Genomic DNA, 20,180 nt, shown 5'->3' with positions numbered 1-20,180 from the left:
TGTTTTTACCTTACTATCATTGCTTGTTTATTTTTTTATTATATTGAACTTCTTTCCTGTTCTCTATCATGGTGTTCACAGAGTAACCTGTTTACATATCTGCTGTGCTGCTGCAAGTAAGAATGTAATTGTTCCATTTTGGGACATACGACAATAAAACACTCTTAATTCCCTTGACTAATTAAGTATGTTTTTAAGTAGTTAGGGTGTTTGCAGTGTTAGGGTGTTTGCAGAGCAACAAAATAAGATGTTGATAAATCAAATACATTGTTGCTTTAAGCCAAATTGACATATGGGGAATCACATCCAGATAAACATTGCAGAAGATCTGTCTGACCAAGTGGTTTCAGCCTTTTAGTTTTCACATTTTCAACATCCATGTATTCCACTTTTGAGTTCTGGTGGAAGTCTGATGTGGCATCATTTCTAGAGGTAGATTTGTTGTGCCCCAGGTTCATATTGGCACTACCACAGCAGATAAAGCTTATTGCATATCAGTGGGAGTCCTTGTTTGATCTGTGCCCTCAGGACAGTGCAAGGCTGGCAGCAATTGTCCATGTTTTATGATCTGACCCATCTACTTGCATGGCTCGATGTCACGGGCTGGTGCTTGTCGTGGCCTAACATCAAGCATTGCAGCATGACCGAGAAAGAGTCAAACCTGCTTGACTTTGCAGGGGGAGATAAACACTGTATAAACAGTGTGGTCTCCCACATCAAAGTCTTCTCTGACAAAAGGCATTTTACCTCTGGAACTTCCAGCATTTGTTTAATGTAATGACCCCAACTTAAGTCACAAACCTATTATTAGAGACCATTAGACATTCCTGCATTTTATTCCAGTAATTCGTGGTTGCCTCTGGTTTTATTTAATTCCGATATCTTAAAACAGCTGTGAGAGTATTTGACTAAAGAAAGACAGCAGTGTCTTAACATAAAACTAGTCCGCCTCCCCCCTTAAAATTTGGATGGAGATAAAAGGAATTAACAAATAGCAAAATTGTAAAAGCCTTTCAAAATTGAAAAGGTCCAAAATTAATTGGAGGAGAAAAAATAAACAAAGACATTAATTTAATCCATGGAAACAAACATATGCATTGAAGTGGGTTGCCATTTGGCATTTTATGCTGTTGCAATATGCAGAGAGATTACACTGGTACTACAAGGATTCATCATAGCCACCACTGGATTTGTCAAGATATAAAATAACACAAGCCACCATGCATTAAAAATGCCATGATTGACACATCTTCAGAATGTCCGGTCACTAAACAAGGAAAGTTAATAGCAATTCGGAAGAAGTTATAGGAATCTGAAAACCGTGACCACCCAATTCAAGAATAGCTTCTTCACAACAACCATCAGACTCTTCAACAATACACAACACTAACCTCAACTGTGAAGCATGGACTGTCTTTGATTGCACTAGGACTTTATTTTTTGCACTAGTATTGGTGCCATTAAATTACTGAATTTGTTTAGTATGTATAATCCGTGTATTGTGTTACATGCTTTTATGCTGTTGCAATATGAATTTAATTGCTGGAATTTCTCAGCAGGTCAGGAAGCATCATTGGTCGGTGGGTGTGCTGCGAGTCGGCTGCCCTGCCAGCAGCGTGTTCGTTATTTTGACTTTTTTTGGTTTGACCAAATGTTTGTTTTAGTGTCTCTCGGTATGTCGTGTGTTTAGGGGTGGTGGGGGGGGAACCGCTTCCGGTCACCTCCTCGACGGAGAGGCGACTTTTTCCATGTTGCCTCTCTCGCGGCCTAACTGCTTGGATTGGCCCCGACCACGAGTGAACAAGGGAGGGGACTGCCTGAACACCGTTGCCTTCCACCACAGTCAAGAATGCTGTGGTGGATGTTTGTCTTAAATCTTATTGTGTATTGTGTCTTCTTTTTAAGTGTATCGCTGCTGGCAAATTAATTTCACTGCACCTTTGGGTGCATGTGACGAATAAAAATTGACTTTGACTTTTCAGAAAAGGAATAGGTGACATGTCAGGTCGGAACCCTTCTTCAGGCTCTGAAGAAGAGTTCTGACCCAAAACATCACCTATTCCCTTTTTCCAGAGATGCTGCCCGACTCGCCGAGTTACTCCAGCATTTGTGTCCATCTTCCAGCATCTTATAAACCAGCAACTGCAGGTCCTTCCTACACGTTAAGAATGTTATTGCTCTGTTTCGGTACATATGAGAATTAAACACTTGACTTGAACAAGAGATAAAATGGAGAGTTTCATGTTAATGCTTAAAGACAAAGTAAGGTGGGAATAGAGATGTGAAATAGAGTAATTATTTAACAGCATGGTTATGTCGTAATTCCATGTAATCAGCTAAATTAAAGTACAAATTGAGTTATTTGAGAAATGTCAGACTTTTAATTTTGTTAATTTAACTTTTGGGTCAGACTGCCATCTAGTGCAGTTAGTTACAACACTGCTACTACAGTCAAATATTAATTATAGAGATTTCTGATCCAATGAGGATAAAGATGTGAAAAGCACAGCAAGAATCCCAAAAGGCATCATGGAGATTTTATAAAGGAAGTAAAAAGAAAATCTATTTTATAAAAATTGAGTCTAATTAGAGAAATAGTTTAAGTATTAAGTGTAATTTATAACTTTGTAAGAAGTATTTTGGACCAATTATTTGGAAATAATATTTTAGAAAATGATTTAATCCTGTGTAACAGACTTTTGTTTCATTTCATTAGGTAAATTGGGAATAAATCATTTTCTAAAATATTCTTTCCAAATAATGGGTCCAAAATACTTTTTACAAAGTTATAAATTACACTTAGCCCTTAAACTATTTTTAAAATTAGACTCAATTCATACTTTAACCTAGCTGATTACATTTGTCTGGTAACGTTAACTGAAGGCAAACATCATAATCACAAACAGTTCATGTCAGCCACTAGAGAAGCAAAGTCACTAAAATCCAACTCTCTGATAAGGAGATAAGATTATCATAAATCTGTAATTACAAAATCTGCCAGATTAGTTTATTTTTCACATTAGGTAAATTTTACCTTGACCTTCCTGAAAACATGTGCAATGAATTATCAATTTACAGGGTTAAGTGTAAAAGTAGTTTGAATCAATTATTTAGAAAGAACATTTTGTAAAATAATGGTACATGGCAAAAGAAATGCAGCCTACTATTTAGGTCAATCCTTTGAAAATTATTATAACATTGGTGTTTTTGCTGTCTGAGATTTAGAGAGCTGACAGCAATTTGCATTGTCTAGGAAGTAACTGCAGATGCTGGTTTACACCAAAAATAGACACAAAATACAGGAGAAACTCAGCGGATCAGGCGGCATCTCTGGAGAAAAGGAATAGGCGACGTTTCGCATCAAGACCCATCTTTATACTGAGAGTCAGAGGAGAGGGAAACTAGAGGCGTGAAAAGGTACAGAACAAATTAGAGCCTGCATCAATGCCCAAAGAACCCACAATGGTCCATTGTTGGCTGTGGAGGACGTGATAATGGACAAACAGTGAAACTAGATCCTTTTAAATAAATTAGTTCCGTTTAAGCTTAGTTTAGTTTATTATTGTCACGTGTACTGAGGTATAGTGAAGAGCTTTTTTGTTGCGTGCTATCCAGTCAGAGAAGACTATGCAATGTTCAACATCACAATAATTGCATTACTTGCTGGGAGTTCTCAGCTACATTAAACTCAATGGAGCACCTTTTGTGGAAACATTTGAATGCAAAATGCAACCCTCTCGCTATGCACTCCAAGGCAAAATAGCACAATCATAATTTCAGAGTCTTATAATATTTGCATTAGTTCCCGCAATGACGCACTTTAATTTACTACAAATACTTTTTCAAGGACTAGTACAAAGGTAAAGCTCCTTACCAGACAAAACAAAGCGATCAGCAGGTGTAGCAATGTGTCTTTTTGTTTGTGGTTCATCCCTACTCTCTCTTCAAGTATTCTCACTGAGAACGGCCTTGGCTCTCCCATCAAACTGCAGATCTGCAAAGTAAACAGATTTCTTAGTAAACCCGAAGTAGACAAACCACCAACCTTCCAATAGTTCCAATAGTGCTTTATTTGTCACGTATGCAACTGCATTGATATTACTTTTGCATATATTACAAACGCCATGTTTTGGCGCCAATTCCAAAGTCCTATCGACACACGTGCACAATGTACTGAAGCAGTTCCCGCGAACCGACATCCCACTTCTTTCCTCGCCCAGCCAGCTATGTGTCCTGGGGATGCCTCCTGCAGCTGCCCTTCAAGGAGTTGAAGGCTTTACCCCAGTCGCCCTTCTTGCTCCTTGCGTCCGACGTCTCCTGGTTATGCCATCGGACGAGCCTTCGGGCAGATCCTTACCACCGGCACGAAAATAGAGTTGAGAGTGATTTAAAACTGGATATAAATGACACTGTTTCAGATGGATGGCTGGGGTGGTCAATGTTTAGTATTTAGTTTAGTGTCACATGTACCAAGGTACAGTGAAAAGCTTTATTGTTGTGTGCTAACCAGCCAGTGGAAAGACTATACATGATTACAATCAAGCCATCTACTGTGTACAGATACATGAAGAAAATAACGTTTAGTGCAAGATAAAGTCCAGTAAAGTCGATCAAAGACAGTCTGAGGATCTCCAATGAGGTAGATAATAGCTCAGGACCTCTCTCTAATTGTTGGTCCTTTATTGTTACATGCGCGAACAGTGAAATTGTTGAAAGCTGTGGTTGAAATTCAGCGTTTTTTTAATTAGTTCTGTTTTAGTATATTTTATTTTTGCCACGTGTACCAATGTACAGTGAAAAGCTTTTTGTTGTGTACTATCCAGCCAGTGGAAAAACTGTAATTATTCAACATCACAATAAATCATAAATAACCACACCTCCCCCATTCCTTATTAAAAAAATGATTTAACATTTCTTTTTGTTGCAAACCCTTGACATAAATACAAGCGTCTCTTTTCTCAGAGGTAGCTGTGTATTCCCAATAAGTTTACAGATGTTTGCAGTGTTGCAAGTTATGAGTGAAATTTAGCTCCTTTTAAATAAACGAGGTTAGTTTTAGTTTAGTTGATTATTAATGTTGTGTGTAGCGAGGTACAGTGAGAAGCTTTTAGGTTAACCATATAACAATTACAGCACGGAAACAGGCCATCTCGGCCCTTCTAGTCCGTGCCGAACACGTATTCTCCCCTAGTTCCATCTACCTGCACTCAGACCATAACCCTCCATTCCTTTCCCGTCCATAAAACTATCCAATTTATTTTTAAATGATAAAATCGAACCTGCCTCCACCACCTCCACTGGAAGCTCATTCCACACAGCTACCACTCTCTGAGTAAAGAAGTTCCCCCTCATGTTACCCCTAAACTTCTGTCCCTTAATTCTCAAGTCATGTCCTCTTGTTTGAATCTTCCCTATTCTCAGTGGGAAAAGCTTATCCACGTCAACTCTGTCTATCCCTCTCATCATTTTAAAGACCTCTATCAAGTCCCCCCTTAACCTTCTGCGCTCCAATGAATAAAGACCTAACTTGTTCAACCTTTCTCTGTAACTTAGTTGCTGAAACCCAGGCAACATTCTAATAAATCTCCCCTGTACTCTCTCTATTTTGTTGACATCCTTCCTATAATTAGGTGACCAAAATTGAACACCATACTCCAGAATTGGCCTCACCAATGCCTTGTACAATTTTAACATTACATCCCAACTTCTATACTTAATGCTCTGATTTATAAAAGGCCAGCACACCAAAAGCTTTCTTTACCACCCTATCTACATGAGATTCCACCTTCAGGGAACTGTGCACAGTTATTCCTAGATCCCTCTGTTCAACTGCATTCCTCAATTCCCTACCATTTACGTCCTATTTTGATTTGTCCTGCCAAGATGTAGCACCTCACACTTATCAGCATTAAACTCCATCTGCCATCTTTCAGCCTACTCTTCCAACTGGCCTAAATCTCTCTGTAGACTTTGAAAAGTGTGCAATCCAGTTATCTATCTATCTATATCTATATATTACTAAAAGTCTGTTCTTGACCGGTTTTTGCCATCTGTGCTGCGATTTCCGAGAGAACGCGGCCACCTACGGCCGTCATTTTTGGCCACCTCGCTCAGAGCCCCCCTCCGCCGCATGTGTGCCGAAGATTTTTCCCGTCGATTAAAAATGTCAGAGATATTAATGTTTTTACAAAATTCCCCATTCTCTCTGCTGCCCCCGCTGGCGGCAGGGGGGAGGGAATATAAAACCAGGAAGTGGTGTGCCTCAATCACTCTTCAAGATGGAGGAAGGCAGAGGGTCACGTTTCTCTGAGCTGTGAATAACACTGAACACATGTCTACTCAAATGTAAGTGCCCTTAGTGGTTCTAAAATGCTTGCAGAATGTGTCTATTGGTTCTAAAGCTTGCAAAAAAATGTCTATTGGTTCTAAACCTTGCAAAAAAATGTCTATTGGTTCTAAAGCTTGCAAAAAATGTCTATTGGTTCTAAAGCTTGCAAAATGTGTCTCTATTGATTCTAAAGCTTGCAAAAAAATGTCTATTGGTTCTAAAGCTTGCAAAAAAATGTCTATTGGTTCTAAAGCTTGCAAAAAAAATGTCTATTGGTTCTAAAGCTTGCAAAAAAAATGTCTATTGGTTCTAAAGCTTGCAAAAAAATGTCCATTGGTTCTAAAGCTTGCAAAAAAATGTCCATTGGTTCTAAAGCTTGCAAAAAAATTCCATTGGTTCTAAGCTTGCAAAATTTGTTCTAAAGCTTGCAAAAAAATGTCTCTTGGTTCTAAAGCTTGCAAAAAATATCTATTGGTTCTAAAGCTTGCAAAAAATGTCTATTGGTTCTAAAGCTTGCAAAAAAATGTCTATTGGTTCTAAAGCTTGCAAAAAATGTCTATTGGTTCTAAAGCTTGCAAAAAAATGTCTATTGGTTCTAAACCTTGCAAAAAAATGTCTATTGGTTCTAAAGCTTGCAAAAAATGTCTATTGGTTCTAAAGCTTGCAAAAAAATGACTATTGATTCTAAAGCTTGCAAAAAATGACTATTGGTTCCAAAGCTTGCAAAAAATGTCTATTGGTTCTAAAGCTTGCAAATAAAATGACTATTCGTTCTAAAGCTTGCAAAAAAATGTCTATTGGTTCTAAAGCTTGCAAAAAAAATGTCTATTGGTTCTAAAATGGTTCATACTAGCACTCCAGAAAGCACCCCCCCCTCCCCTCTTCTCCTCCCTCCCTCCCCCCTGGTTGGCTTGGCTTGGGTGTGTCTTGAAATTGAAAGGCACTACTTACTGCAAATGGGGGAGCGTGGGTGCATTGGCCTGAAGTTGAAAGGCACTACTTACTGCAAATTGTGGCTTGAATTTGAAAGGCACTACTTACTGCAAATGGTGGCTTGGGTGTTTTGGCTTGAAGTTGAAAGCACTACTTACTGCAAATGGTGGCTTGGGTGCTTTGGTTTGCAGTTGAAAGGCAGTACTTACTGCAAATGGTGACTTGGGTGCAATGGCTTTGTTGAAAGGCATTACTTACTGCAAATGGTGGCTTGAGTGTGGCTTGAAGTTGAAAGACACCACTTACTGCAAATGGTGGCTTGGGAGCTTTGAAGTTGAAAGGCACTACTTACTGCAAATGATGGCTTAGGTGTGGCTTGAAGTTGAAAGACACCACTTACTGCAAATGATGGCTTGGGTGTGGCTTGAAGTTGAAAGACACCACTTACTGCAAATGGTGGCATGAGGTTGAAAGGCACTACTTACTGCAAATGGTGGCTTGGGAGCTTTGGCTTGAAGTTGAAAGGCACTACTTACTGCAAGTGGTGGCTTGGGAGCTTTGGTTTGAAGTTGAAAGGCACTACTTACTGCAAATGGTGACTTGGGTGTGGCTTGAAATTGAAAGACACCACTTACTGCAAATGGTGGCTTGGATGCAATGGCTTGAAGTTGAAAGACACCACTTACTGCAAATGGTGGCATGAAGTTGAAAGGCACTACTTACTGCAAATGGTGGCATGAAGTTGAAAGGCACTACTTACTGCAAATGGTGGCTTGGGTGCTTTGGCTTGAACTTAAAAGGCACTACTGTAAATGCACTTACTTCCTGTTTGCACTGTATATTGATTTTAGATAAAACGCTACCACATACGGCTGTGATTTTTGGCCATCTTACTCAGTCCCCCTCTGCTGAGCACGTGCAGAGAATTCTTCCCATCAATGAAAAATAAAAGTGTTATTAGTTTTTTTTTTAAATGTTGAGAATCTCTCTCCTGTCAATCACTCCATGAAAGCCACGCCTTTTCCGGTGGGGGGGGGGGGGGGGGGGGAGGGGTTATAAAACCCGGAAATGTGGGTGTGGCTCCGTCTCTGCAAGATGGAGGAGGGAGAGGTTACGACTCGCTGTCTTTAGTGGCTTTGCACCCTACTTCAAATGGTATGAAATGCACTTGAATTTGGTGGCCTTGCACCCTGCTAGAAATGGTAAGAAACTGCACTTGAATTTGGTGGCCTTATACCCTGCTTGAAATAGAATTTCAAGGATTAGCCGTGAGTGAACTATCAGCCCACCAGCCATGAGTGAGTGAGTTGCCAGCACAACAGGCTTGATTGATAGAGACGCCAGCCCAAGAATCCATTTGGCGCACAATTTGCATACTAGCCCTCTGGAAACCAGTCCCTTCAGCCCATAACACCCATACTAGCGCTCCAGAAAGCCCCCCCCCCCCCCCCCCCCAACTGGCCACCAATATTAGAATTGCTGGAGAGGTGGAATATTGCATTGGATGACCAGCCCAACGGGTCCCACTTAGTCTAGTATATTATACACATCACATTAATTAATAACTAATCTCACCTTCATTCCTTAATAAAATGAAAAATATATTTTTTAATTGCAAAACTTGGCCTTTGTTACAAAAGGATAGAGTGGATGTGGAGGATATTTCCACTAGTGTAAGGGTTCCCAACCTGGGGTAAATTTACCCCCAGGGGGGGTAGATTTCGCCTAACCAGGGGGTAAATTTGTTGATTCTGGATATTTTTTCTCATTGACTGACTGTGTTTGGTTCTGGTATACTGGTATCTGTTCATCATTAGTTGCTCATAAATAAAGGGCCTGTCCCACTTTCACGACTTAATTCAAAACCTTTGCCGAGTTTAAAGGACCTAAAAACAAAAATCAAGATCGTGGTAATCTACGAACCCCTACGACCTTCCACGACTATGTTCACGAACTCCTACGAGTATGTCTACGAATTCCCACGACTATTTCGATGCCCACCTTACGAGTAAAAAGTTGCAATTTATTTCATCCCAACCATTTTTTGATTGGTTACGGTTAGCACAACGGGCTGCTACGGTATATCTACAAACTCCTACGGACTTGTTACCAACATTCTGCGAGCTTGAATCAAGGGAAAAACTAGGGAGAATTTGTGAATAACTCGTGAAAGTGGGACAGGCCCTTAAGTGAAATAACATTGTTATGTGCTATTAAAGTTGCCAGGGGTAACTGGACGAAAACGGTTGGGAACCCCTGAACTAGTGGGAGAGGCTAGGATCAGAGGCCATAGCCTCAGAATAAAAGGACGTACCTATAGAATGGAGATGCGGAGGAATTTCTTTAGTCAGTGGGTGGTGAATCTGCCCATAGAAGGCTGTGGAGGCCAAGTCGATGTTTTTAAGGTGGAGATTGATAGGTTCTTGATTAGTAAGGGTGTCAAGGGTTATGGGGAGAAGGCAGGAGAATGGGGTTGAGAGGGAAAGATAGATCAGCCATGATTGAATGGCGAGTAGACATGACGGGCCGAATGGCCTAATTCTCCTCAGATCACTCGTGAACTTCGGACATAAATACTTTCTCTTTACTGGGCAGTAGTGGTTGTGGAATTTCCCAATAAATTCTGCCTCTGATGGTGATTTCGCGTGTGTCCTCGCCCTCCGAGGTGGGCTACAGGAGTTTGTGCGGTAAAGCCCCGTGTTGGAGTGAGCGGGGGTTGTGTTTGCTGCTGTCTGTGGCAATGACAGCTGTGTGGGCTCAGAGAGCCGGGGCTGGAGGAAGCAGCGTCCTGAGGACCAAAGATTATCCGCTCTATGATCTTTGCAGCGGACGGTGGAGCGGCAGCGGGACTGGGTCAGCGCCCGATTCACCCGCTCGGTCGCCCGGGCCACACGTCCATCCACCCGCTCGGTCGCCCGGGCCACACGTCCATCCACCCGCTCGGTCGCCCGGGCCCGGGCCACACATTCACCCGCTTGGTCGCACCAGCTGCAGTCCGGTTTATCCGAAGCCCATCTTGAGGGCAAAGCGTGTTGTCCGGTAGCGACGAGGTGAGGGGTGTTTTTTTTTTACGGAGGGGATACAAAATCGAGGTTGAGGCATGCGGGTGATTCTGGAGCGACCAAGTGGGATCCTGATACCGAATCCAGCCGGCGAGGGGCGAGTTGAGTTTGTCGAGTGGCGAGTGTGATCGGCTTAATCCACCAGTCGGGGTGACTGCCCCAAGCAGCCACACTCTGTAGTATCCCCCCCCCCCCCCCCGTGTGTGCAGACAGTGTTTTGTTTTGTTTCTGGTCGCCAAAGTCCACAATCGATCGCAGACGAAAGGTAGAGAGAGCAGAAACTATCCTAGATTATTAAACCCACCTCTTATTTCCTTCCACCTTTTGAAACCCCCGCCCCCCCTCATCTTTTTTTACCCCCTTGATTTTTTATTTTGCTTTAGCTGTGTAACTATTCCCGCCTCCCTCCCCCCTCCCTCCCTCCAATCTTCATGCCGGGATCACCCACTCACTGCGAGCGGTCACTTCAAAGCAGCCGACCGGCCATCCGTGTGTGTGTGTGTCCAACCGCGTACATTTCTACAGGTTCAGCAGCACTCGACCGCACTCTTCTAATGCAATCTCTTACCTCCAAAACACCCTTGACTTTACTTCTTTTTTTTCCGGGAGCCGATTGCTTTCCTTGGATCCCAAAGCAGTCTAAAACGAAAAGTGGCCCGACTTGCCTCCGCGGCGTGATCTTTTATCTGCGTCTGATCGCCTGGGCGTGCAGTGCCAGACTGTGTGAAGTTCTTCGCTGCGCCGGGGGTTAGAGTCAATCCCTTTCATCTCCCTCTTCAAAACCCATGACATCATCTAAACTTCAGACTGCCGAGCGGATTGGCTGGGAATGAGGCACCCTGGGGAAAGTTGGTAATAGTATAGAACAAAACTTTAATCCTTCTTCAGACTGCCTTGAAGCACATGCCTGGTTACATTAACGTAATCCTGGCAAAGATACGCGCGGGCACAGCTAGAGGCGATTACTCCTTTACCATCAATATATGCGTCCTGTTGATTCAATAAATCTCTGGGTGCAACTACAATTATGATACACGACTGCCAAAACTATTTAGGCACAAGGCGCACACTGGTCCTATCCCCGAACACAATCTCCGTAACATTGATGACTTCATTGGGGATACCTCCTGCACCCATGCAGAACTCATGGATTACATTAACCTCCACCAATTTTCACCCTGCTCTCAAATTCAATCAGACCATCTCCAACATTTCCCTCCCCTTTCTTGATCTCACCGTCTCCATCACAGGAGACAGACTATCAACTGACATCTATTGCAAACCCACTGCCTCCCACAGCTATCTGGACTACACTTCTTCCCACCCTGCTTCCTGCAAAGACTACAGACCACTCCCAATTCCTCCGTCTACTCCACATCTACACACAAAATGAGATGTTCCACACCTGGACATCTGAGATGTCCTCATTCATCAGGGAAAGGGGGTTCCCCACTTCCATCATAGATGAGGCCCTCACAGGGATCTGCTCGGTATCCCGCAGTTCCGTTCTTGCTCCCCCTCCCCCCAGCAGCAACAGGGACAGTCCCCCTAGTTCTCACCTTTCACCCCATCATCCGTCGCATACAGCACATAATCCTCTGACATTTTCACCACTTCCAATGGGTCCCACCACTAGTCACATCTTCCCATCTCCACCCCTTTTAAGTTTCCGCACGCAGAGACCATTCCCTCCACAACTCCCAGGTTAACTCATTCCTTCCCACTCAAACCACCCCCTCCCCATGTACATTCCCCTGCAACCCACAGGAGATGCAACACCTGTCCTTATACCTCTTCCCTCCCTCCACTCAGTCCAGGGACCCCGACACTCCTTTCAGGTGAGGCAGAGGTTCACTTGCACCTCCTCCAACCTCGTCTACTGTATCCGCTGTTCTCGTTGTGGACTCCTGTATATCGTTGAGATCAAGCGCAGACTTGGCGACCATTTCGCTGAACACCTGCGCTAAGTCCTCCTTGGCAAACGCGAACTCCCAGTTGCCAAGCATTTTAACTCCATTTCCCACTCACATACTGACCTTTCTGGCTTGAGCCTGTAAAATCACTGTTTACAGTTTCAAAGCATAACTAAGTGTCTACCAACCTAGCACCAAAGTTATTGCAATGGATTAGGAGAAGAACAAAAAAAAAATCACAATTTAAAACAAAACATGCTAGGGCATCGAGAGAAAAGCATTTTTACTTAAGAAAGACTTTAGCCACTTTAACATTGATGCCTAATATTCATTTGTTCTGATTTATAGGGCACAGTACTTTTGCCAAAGGACTCCACAGAGGCTAATGGGCAAACTTGCTGTGCCTGTTCCTTTGTACACTTGTTGGCACAGAAGTAATTCTGGTCTAAATCATTAAATAGTCCTACAAAAGTACTGGTTGCCAAACATTTTAACTCCCCTTCCCATTCTGACCTTTCTGTTGTGTAGGCATGGTGGTATGTATTAGTAAAGCAGGGCTGCACAGTGGTGCAGTGGTAGAGTTGCTGCCTGACAGCTCCAGAGACTTGACTTTGATCCAGACTGCAGGTGCTGCCTGAAGAAGTTTGTACATTCTCCCTGTGACCTGCTCCAAGTTAGGAAAAGGCAATCAGGGCCAGCCACAGATGACCAAGGAAAGGTGGAGCCCAAAATGGCCTATTATTGGCTGGGGAAGAGATGATAAAGAAAGGGAGACAGGGATGCGAACTAGTAGGATGACTAATGTGTGTGTGGGAGGGAATGCAGGGGTTACATGAAGTTGGAGAAATTAATATGCATACTGTTGGGATGTAAGCTGCCCAAGCAAAATATGAGGTGTTGTTACTCCAATTTGCATGTGGCCTCACTCTGACAGTGGGGGAGGCCCATGACCGAAAGGTCAGTATGGGAATGGGAAGGGGAGTTAAAATATTTGGCAACCAGTACTTTAGTAGGACTATTTAATGACTGAGACTAGAATCACTTCTGTGCCAATGAGTGTACAAAGGAACAGGCACAGCAAGTTTGCCCATTAGCCTCTGTGGAGTCCTTTGGCAAAAATACCGTGCCCTATAAATCAGTACAAAGGAATATTAGGCCACAATGTCAAAATGGCTAACATGTTTCCTAAGTAAAAATGCTTCTCTCTTGATGCCTGAGCATGTTGCATGTTTTGTTTTAAATTGTGGATTTTGTTTTTTGTTTTTCTCCTAATCCGTTGCAGTAACTTTGGTGCTAGATTGGTAGACACTTAATTATGCTTTGAAACTGTAAACAGTGATTTTCTCCCAAGATTACTGCAATCACAAGAGCCGCCAGAAAAATTCCTGCTTTACATAATCACAGGTCTAATGCAACTCCCACTGGTTATTAAAAAAAGTCCCACCAATTGTATATTTGAGTTTGGAAGAAATTTACTTAAATTTTAATTTTGTAAGTATAAATGAAAATTAATTCAGTGCTTATACTTAGATCATAGAACTGAGTACTGTATTTACAAAGGAGATCATCTTGAGGGCTTTATTAATCTCATGATCCTAAATGAGGTGATTGGCCATCAGCCCTACATTAAATTTTATGAGCTTGAATTTTTAATTACACACAGGTAATAAAAAGAAAAATGTGCTTTGTGCTTTGGCTCTGTTGCCATGTTGACGGAGTAATTATGAAGGAATCCCATTGTACATATGAGTGACTGACAGGCAAGTGATGGACAGATTTTCATAAACAAATCTAATGAAAGAACTGTGGAAGAAGCAACATTGAATTCTGGAAATAATTTGCACAGTCTTATGAGAATGCCAGGAATTGTGTTTATTCAGATAATTTATATATTGAATTTACTCCATATGAATCTCTTATTAAACTATCTGTTTGATTTGAATTGTAGGATATATTCTTCCCCAGCAACGTGGGGGGGGGCATGGTGGTGCAGAGGTAGAGTTGCTGCTTTACAGCGCAGTCACGATCAGAGCTTGTACGTTCCTGTGACTGCATGGGTTTTCTCTGGCTGCTACGGTTTCCTCCCACATTCAAAAAACATGCAGGTTTATGGGTTAATTGGCTCCTGCAAATTGTCCCTAGTTGTAGGATAGAACCTGTGTTTGGGTGATCGTTAGTTGGCAAGGACTCGCTGGGCCAATGGGCCTGTTTCCAAGCTATATCTCTAAACTAAACAAAAAAACAATAACAGTGCAAAGGAAAAAACAATAAAAACAATGCCCCCAAGTCCTACACTTAGTAAGATTGTGCCTAATTAATTGTAGGATTGTCACTGAACTGAATGCAAAAAATAATAATTTCACTGTACTTAGGTACACGTGACAACAAAATATCATTAAACCATTGAAAAATGTGCAATATGCTAATTGAATCAGGGTACATATGCAAATTGCAATTGTGGTTAATATTTATACCTAGGAACTAGAAGTTCTTGAACAAGTGAAAAAACATTTCACTGTGCCTGGTATACGTGACAATAAAGTAAAATAATGTAAACTAAACTAAAGAATGGGGATCAGGGTACATATGCGACTTGCAACTGTGAGTAATATTTATACTTAGGAACTTGTTCTTGACCAAGTGAAAAAGGATTTCACTGTACACGTGACAATAAACTAAACTAAACTAAACTGAAGAAGGGGTTTGACAGAAACATCACCTATTCCTTTTCTCCAAAGATGCTGCCTGACCCACTGTGTTACTCCAGCATTTTGTGTCTATCTTAAACTAAACTGAAATAAACTATCTCCATCATTGACACAGATTGGTACTGCACCTAATAACTGTATAACGCTAATAATCTAGCTGCACACATTTAATATCAACTGATATAATAAAAGAATGCTAGTCTTTACCTGTACTGGTAATTACGTCCTGGGCGGTTTCAGCATTGATCATAGAGTCTTTATGAAAGATCTGCTGTATAGTGGGTGGTATGAAAAGATTGGGAATAGAAACGGAATCAAACAGATATAGACAGGCATGGGTTCATTAGTCTAGTTCATATTTAAAGGGGAATAATTAAACCAATTATCAGGAATAAATCTGAGGCAACAATGCTACAGCTGTTAGTGTTCAAAGCTCCAGAGGCAATGTTCTATGTAGAATTTGCACGTATTGCCTGTGACTACACGTGTATACATTTTTTTTGGTTTTTAGAGGTACAGCATGGAAATAGGCCTTTTGATCCACTGACCTATCACCCGTTCATACTAGTTCTATGAAGAAGGGTTTCGGCCCGAAACGTTGCCTATTTCATTCGCTCCATAGATGCTGCTGCACCCGCTGAGTTTCTCCAGCATTTTTGTGTACCTAGTTCTTTGTTATTCCACTTTCTGGGCACAAATTGCTGGAGCGACTCAGTGGGGTCAGGCAGCATCTCTGGAGAACATGGATAGGTGACGTTTCAGGTCGAGACCCTTCTTCAGCCTCCCCATCATCAAAGGGGTCTTTGGGAGGTGCCGTATCAAAAAGGCAGCCAGCATCATCAAGAACCCACACCACCCAGGCTACACTCTCGCATTTCACTTCTGTCATTGGTAACAAGGTATTGGAGTCTGAAAACAATAGCGCAAAGGTTCAGGAGCAGCTTGTTCCCAATGACCATCAGGCTATTGAACACTACAAACTCTAAATAAATTCCGAAATATATCCTTGGCAGCTGACTAGGGACTTTGGGCTTTGTTTTGTTTTTTGCACTATGTTGGGTTTTTCGTTATTGAACTACTTTTTAAAAAATGTTTCTTTATTATATTAACTATTGAGTACTGTGTTTACAACCTGTGGTGCTGCTTCAAGTAAGTATGTTTAGTACGTACGACAATAAAACACTCTTTGACTGTTGACTAAAGAGTCAGCTGGGATTACACACTTAAAGTAGAAAATGAAATCAACATTTCTAATGAGAGGAAAAAGACCTACCGACAACCGCCAGGCATAAGAACTGCCAACCCATTAGTGGGCTTCAAATACAATTACCACCATCACTCAAGTTGAGAAATTTCCAGAAGTTGTAATTTTCAATTCAGTGTTGAAATGGAACATAGTACTGTTCCTGAAAACTGGTTTATACCCAATTTGGTCTACTAAAGATAGACACAAAATGCTGGAGTAACTCAGCGGGTGAGGCAGCATCTCTGGAAGAAAGGAATAGGTAATGTTTCGGGTCGGAACCCTTCTCCAGACTGGTCTACTAAATAGAATGTCACCAAAATCCCCCATTACGTTAGGACATTCTTGCTTTAAAAAAGTCTTGCTGTCATACAGGCTGCTGAGAGATGTGAAAACCTTACTCATACACTCCACACACAACACTGCTCAGAAAGCGTTCTCACAATGACTATTAGATAATGGATCAGTACTATCAAAGTGATCTTTATTGGGAGATCCCCTCCCCCCCTCCTGCAGGCACCATGAGAGGTACTATCAAGTCCCTGTATCAGAAGTATCATCAAGTGCCTGATGTATAGATATCATCAAAGTACCATCATCCCAGGTCTGTAGATACCATTAGTATCATCAAGTCCCTGATATAGGGATCTGATAACAGTATTTTTCAGTTCACAGATTACTTCTCAATGTAGTTTCATCAGTAAAAATGACTGGGGATAAGGCCCAGATGGAGCGGATGTGGAGAGGAAGTTTCTAGTAGTCTAGGGATAGAGGACACAGCCTCAGAGTAAAATAGATATTCCTTTAGAATGGAGATGAGGAGGAATTTCTTTAGTCAGAGGGTGGTGAATCTGTGGAATTTTAAGTTGAGAAAATTCCAGAAGTTGTAATTCAAACAGCAGTGGAAGCCAATTAATTTGGTCGTTTTAAAGTGGAAATTGATATATTCTTTATTAGTAAGGGTGTCAAAGGTTATGGGAGGAAGGCAGGAGAATGGGGTTGAGAGGGAAAAATAGGTTAGCCATGATCGAATGACATAGTGAGCTGAATGGCATAATTCTGCTCCTATGACATGAACATGATACTCTTCATAAGTTCATAAGTGACAGGAGCAGTATTCGGCCATGCAGCCCATCACGTCTACTCTGCCATTCAATCATGGCTGATCTATCTTTCCAACTCAACCCCATTCTCCTGCCTTCCACCCATTTGCAATCAACTTCACCATTTGCCAGCATTTGCGATCAGCTTCCACCACCATTCATGATATGGATCATGTACAGGCAGAAGAGATTAATTTAACTTGGCATCATGTTCGGCACAGACATTATGTTCCTGTACTGTATTGTTCTATGTTATCCGTTCTATTGCTTGTTACTTCCCTCTTGCCTACAATGACGTGAGAGCAAAAATCAATTTGTCAGCATTCTGTTATCAATTATTAAATATGTTACTACATAATTAGATAGTAATTCCAAAACCTCAAAATCAATTTTACAGGATATCATCTGGTATTTTGACTGCATCTTCATAGTGCCATTATCAGAAGGGACTGCAGCAGTATGATGACATAAGGTTATCATTGTTGGTTATCCTAAGAAGGTTTTTTACTGTTGGTGCAGTATTATATCAATACTATATCTTCAATTTCCTGTCCTTTAGCTATTATTATTGTTTCTGATTAAACCATAGTTATTCTTGGTGTAAAATCCATGTAAGAAATGTAATGCTGAGGCTTTATGAGACTGTATTTGGAGAACTGCTAGCAGTTTTGGGCCTCATATCTGAGGAAGGATGTGCGGATCTGAGGATTGGAGAGGGTCCAGAGGAGGTTTACGTGAATGATCCCAAGAACGATTGGCTTTACATATATTAAGCATTTGATGGCACTGGGCCTGTACTCGCTGGAATTTAGAAGGATGAGGGGGTACCTCATTGAAATTTACCGAATAGTGAAAGGCCTGGGTAGAGTGGATGTGGAGAGAATGTTTCCACTAGTGGGAGAGTTTAGGACCAGAGACCACAGCCTCAGAATAACAGACATACCTTTAATAAGGAGATGAGTAGAAATGTCTTTAGTCAGAGGATGGTGAATCTGCGGAATTCATTGCCACAGAAGGCTGTGACCAAGTCAATGGATATTTTTAAGGTGGAGCTGAACAGATTCGTGATTAGTACGGGACTATGGGGAGAAGGCAGGAAAATACTCATACTCATACTTACTTTATTAGCCAAGTATGTTTTGCAACATACGAGGAATTTGATTTGCCATACAGTTATGCTAATAAGAAGCAACAGAACATACAAAATACATTTTAACACAAACATCCACCACAGTGACTCCTCTACATTCCTCACTGTGATGGAAGGCGAAAAAAGCTCACTCCCTTCCATTCTTTGTCCTCCAGTGGTCGGGGGCCTCTAACCTCCCGTTGACGGGACGATCTTATTCCTGTAGCTGGCGGCGGGCCTCCTCATCGGGGCGATCAAGCTCGTGCATCGGGGGTGGGGATATCAACTCCCCAGCGCCGGGCGATCTGACCCCGGGTCAGGGCTTGTCGAACGTCGTGCGGCTTTTAGAGCTCCCGATTCAGTCTCTCCCGAGACTGCTAGCTCCTGATGTTAAAGTCCGTAGGCCACGTTTGGAGCGTCGATCCCAGGCAAGGGATCGGCTCTGATGTTAAGTCCCACGCCCCACGGTGGGGCTCATTGTCAATCTAGAGCAAGGCCTCCAGCTCCCCGATACGACCTGGGAAACAAACGCATCTCCGGCAACGTAAGAGATTGAAAAAAATCTCCCCCAACCCCCTCCTCCACCCCCCACATAAAACGAACCAGAGGACATTAACATAAACTTTTTAAACACACTAAAAATAACAATAAAAAAGACGAAAAGGCAGACAGACTGTTGGCGAGGCTGCCAAATGGAGTTGAGAATGAAAGGTAGATCAGTCGTGATTGAATGGCAGTAGACTTGATGGGCCGAATGGCCTAATTCTGCTCCAATCACCTATGAACTTATGAAAAAAAGAATTGTTTAAAACCTGTGCAATCTTTTAACGTATTTGTAATCAAGAAAAGTATTGTTATACTGTGTTATGAAAATTATAACCTGCCGGAAATGCATCTGTGGAAAGAGAAACAGATTTAATATTCCCTCAGAATCGAGCAGGACTTTTTCGTAGAACTGTAGAGCAAAGGATCGTGTGTCTGTGCCAAACATGATGCCAAGACAAACTCCTATTTGCCTGCATATAATCCGTATCCCTCTGTTCCGTGTATATCTAGTGCAAATCTAATTCTTGGAAGAGGCTTCTGAATGGTTCTTCCACAAGCTAGGGTACAGTCCGATTCACTTCTACCCCGTTGAGGCCATTGGCCTTTACCTGTGGAACTGATGCACTCCAATGCTGAGATAGACATTCTGCACTCTGTACTACACCCAGTGGCGGACTGGGTCTAAAAATATTGGTTGCCAGGAGACAAAGGGGGCCCACTTCATCAGGGGCCCACTTGATATAGGGGGCCCACTTCATCAGGGGCCAACTTGCCATCGGGCAAGCTGACACCCTGGCCAGTCCGCCACTGACTACACCCTTTGCTCTATCGATTGTCTGTGAATTAGGCTTGATTAGTATATCTACGTATGGTATATATATGTATGTATATACATAGGTATGGCTATGTATGATGTATCTGATCTGATTGGATAGCATGTAAAACAAAGCTTTTCACTGTACCTCGGTACACATAACAGCAATACACCTAAACCTATTTTTTGCTATTCCCCATCTCTTCTTTGGTTTTAATAGGTTTCTTTCATATTTCATACACAAGCTGCATATTATTATCAATATGTCAGAACATTTCTGAAGAGATTCAGGAATCATATGCCCACATTTGATCTTAACTGTGACATAAGGAATTAACCAGTTACCTCTCTGATAATTGCACAGAGTTTTCTGTGGTGTATCCTGGATCTGTCATCTGTTT

The 20,180-nt window shown here is 42.0% G+C and overlaps 1 protein-coding gene across 1 annotated transcript in view; it reads right to left on the bottom strand.

The window, feature by feature from the left end:
- Nucleotides 1–11,136, bottom strand: part of tnfrsf19 (TNF receptor superfamily member 19) — a 74,123-nt gene extending 62,987 nt beyond the window's left edge. Inside the window, exons 1-2 of the mRNA XM_033022763.1 lie at nucleotides 10,892–11,136; nucleotides 3,875–3,994 (exon numbers count right to left, since the gene is read on the bottom strand). Coding sequence (XP_032878654.1) covers nucleotides 3,875–3,982 — 108 coding nt within the window. The 5' untranslated portion in view covers nucleotides 3,983–3,994; nucleotides 10,892–11,136. The remainder of the gene's footprint in view (nucleotides 1–3,874; nucleotides 3,995–10,891) is intronic.
- Between the last annotated feature and the right edge of the window lie 9,044 nt (nucleotides 11,137–20,180).

The sequence above is a fragment of the Amblyraja radiata genome, chromosome 6 (genome assembly GCF_010909765.2).
Source record: "Amblyraja radiata isolate CabotCenter1 chromosome 6, sAmbRad1.1.pri, whole genome shotgun sequence".
Classification (NCBI taxonomy): Eukaryota; Metazoa; Chordata; class Chondrichthyes; order Rajiformes; family Rajidae; genus Amblyraja; species Amblyraja radiata.
This window is presented reverse-complemented; position numbering and strand designations above follow the sequence as displayed.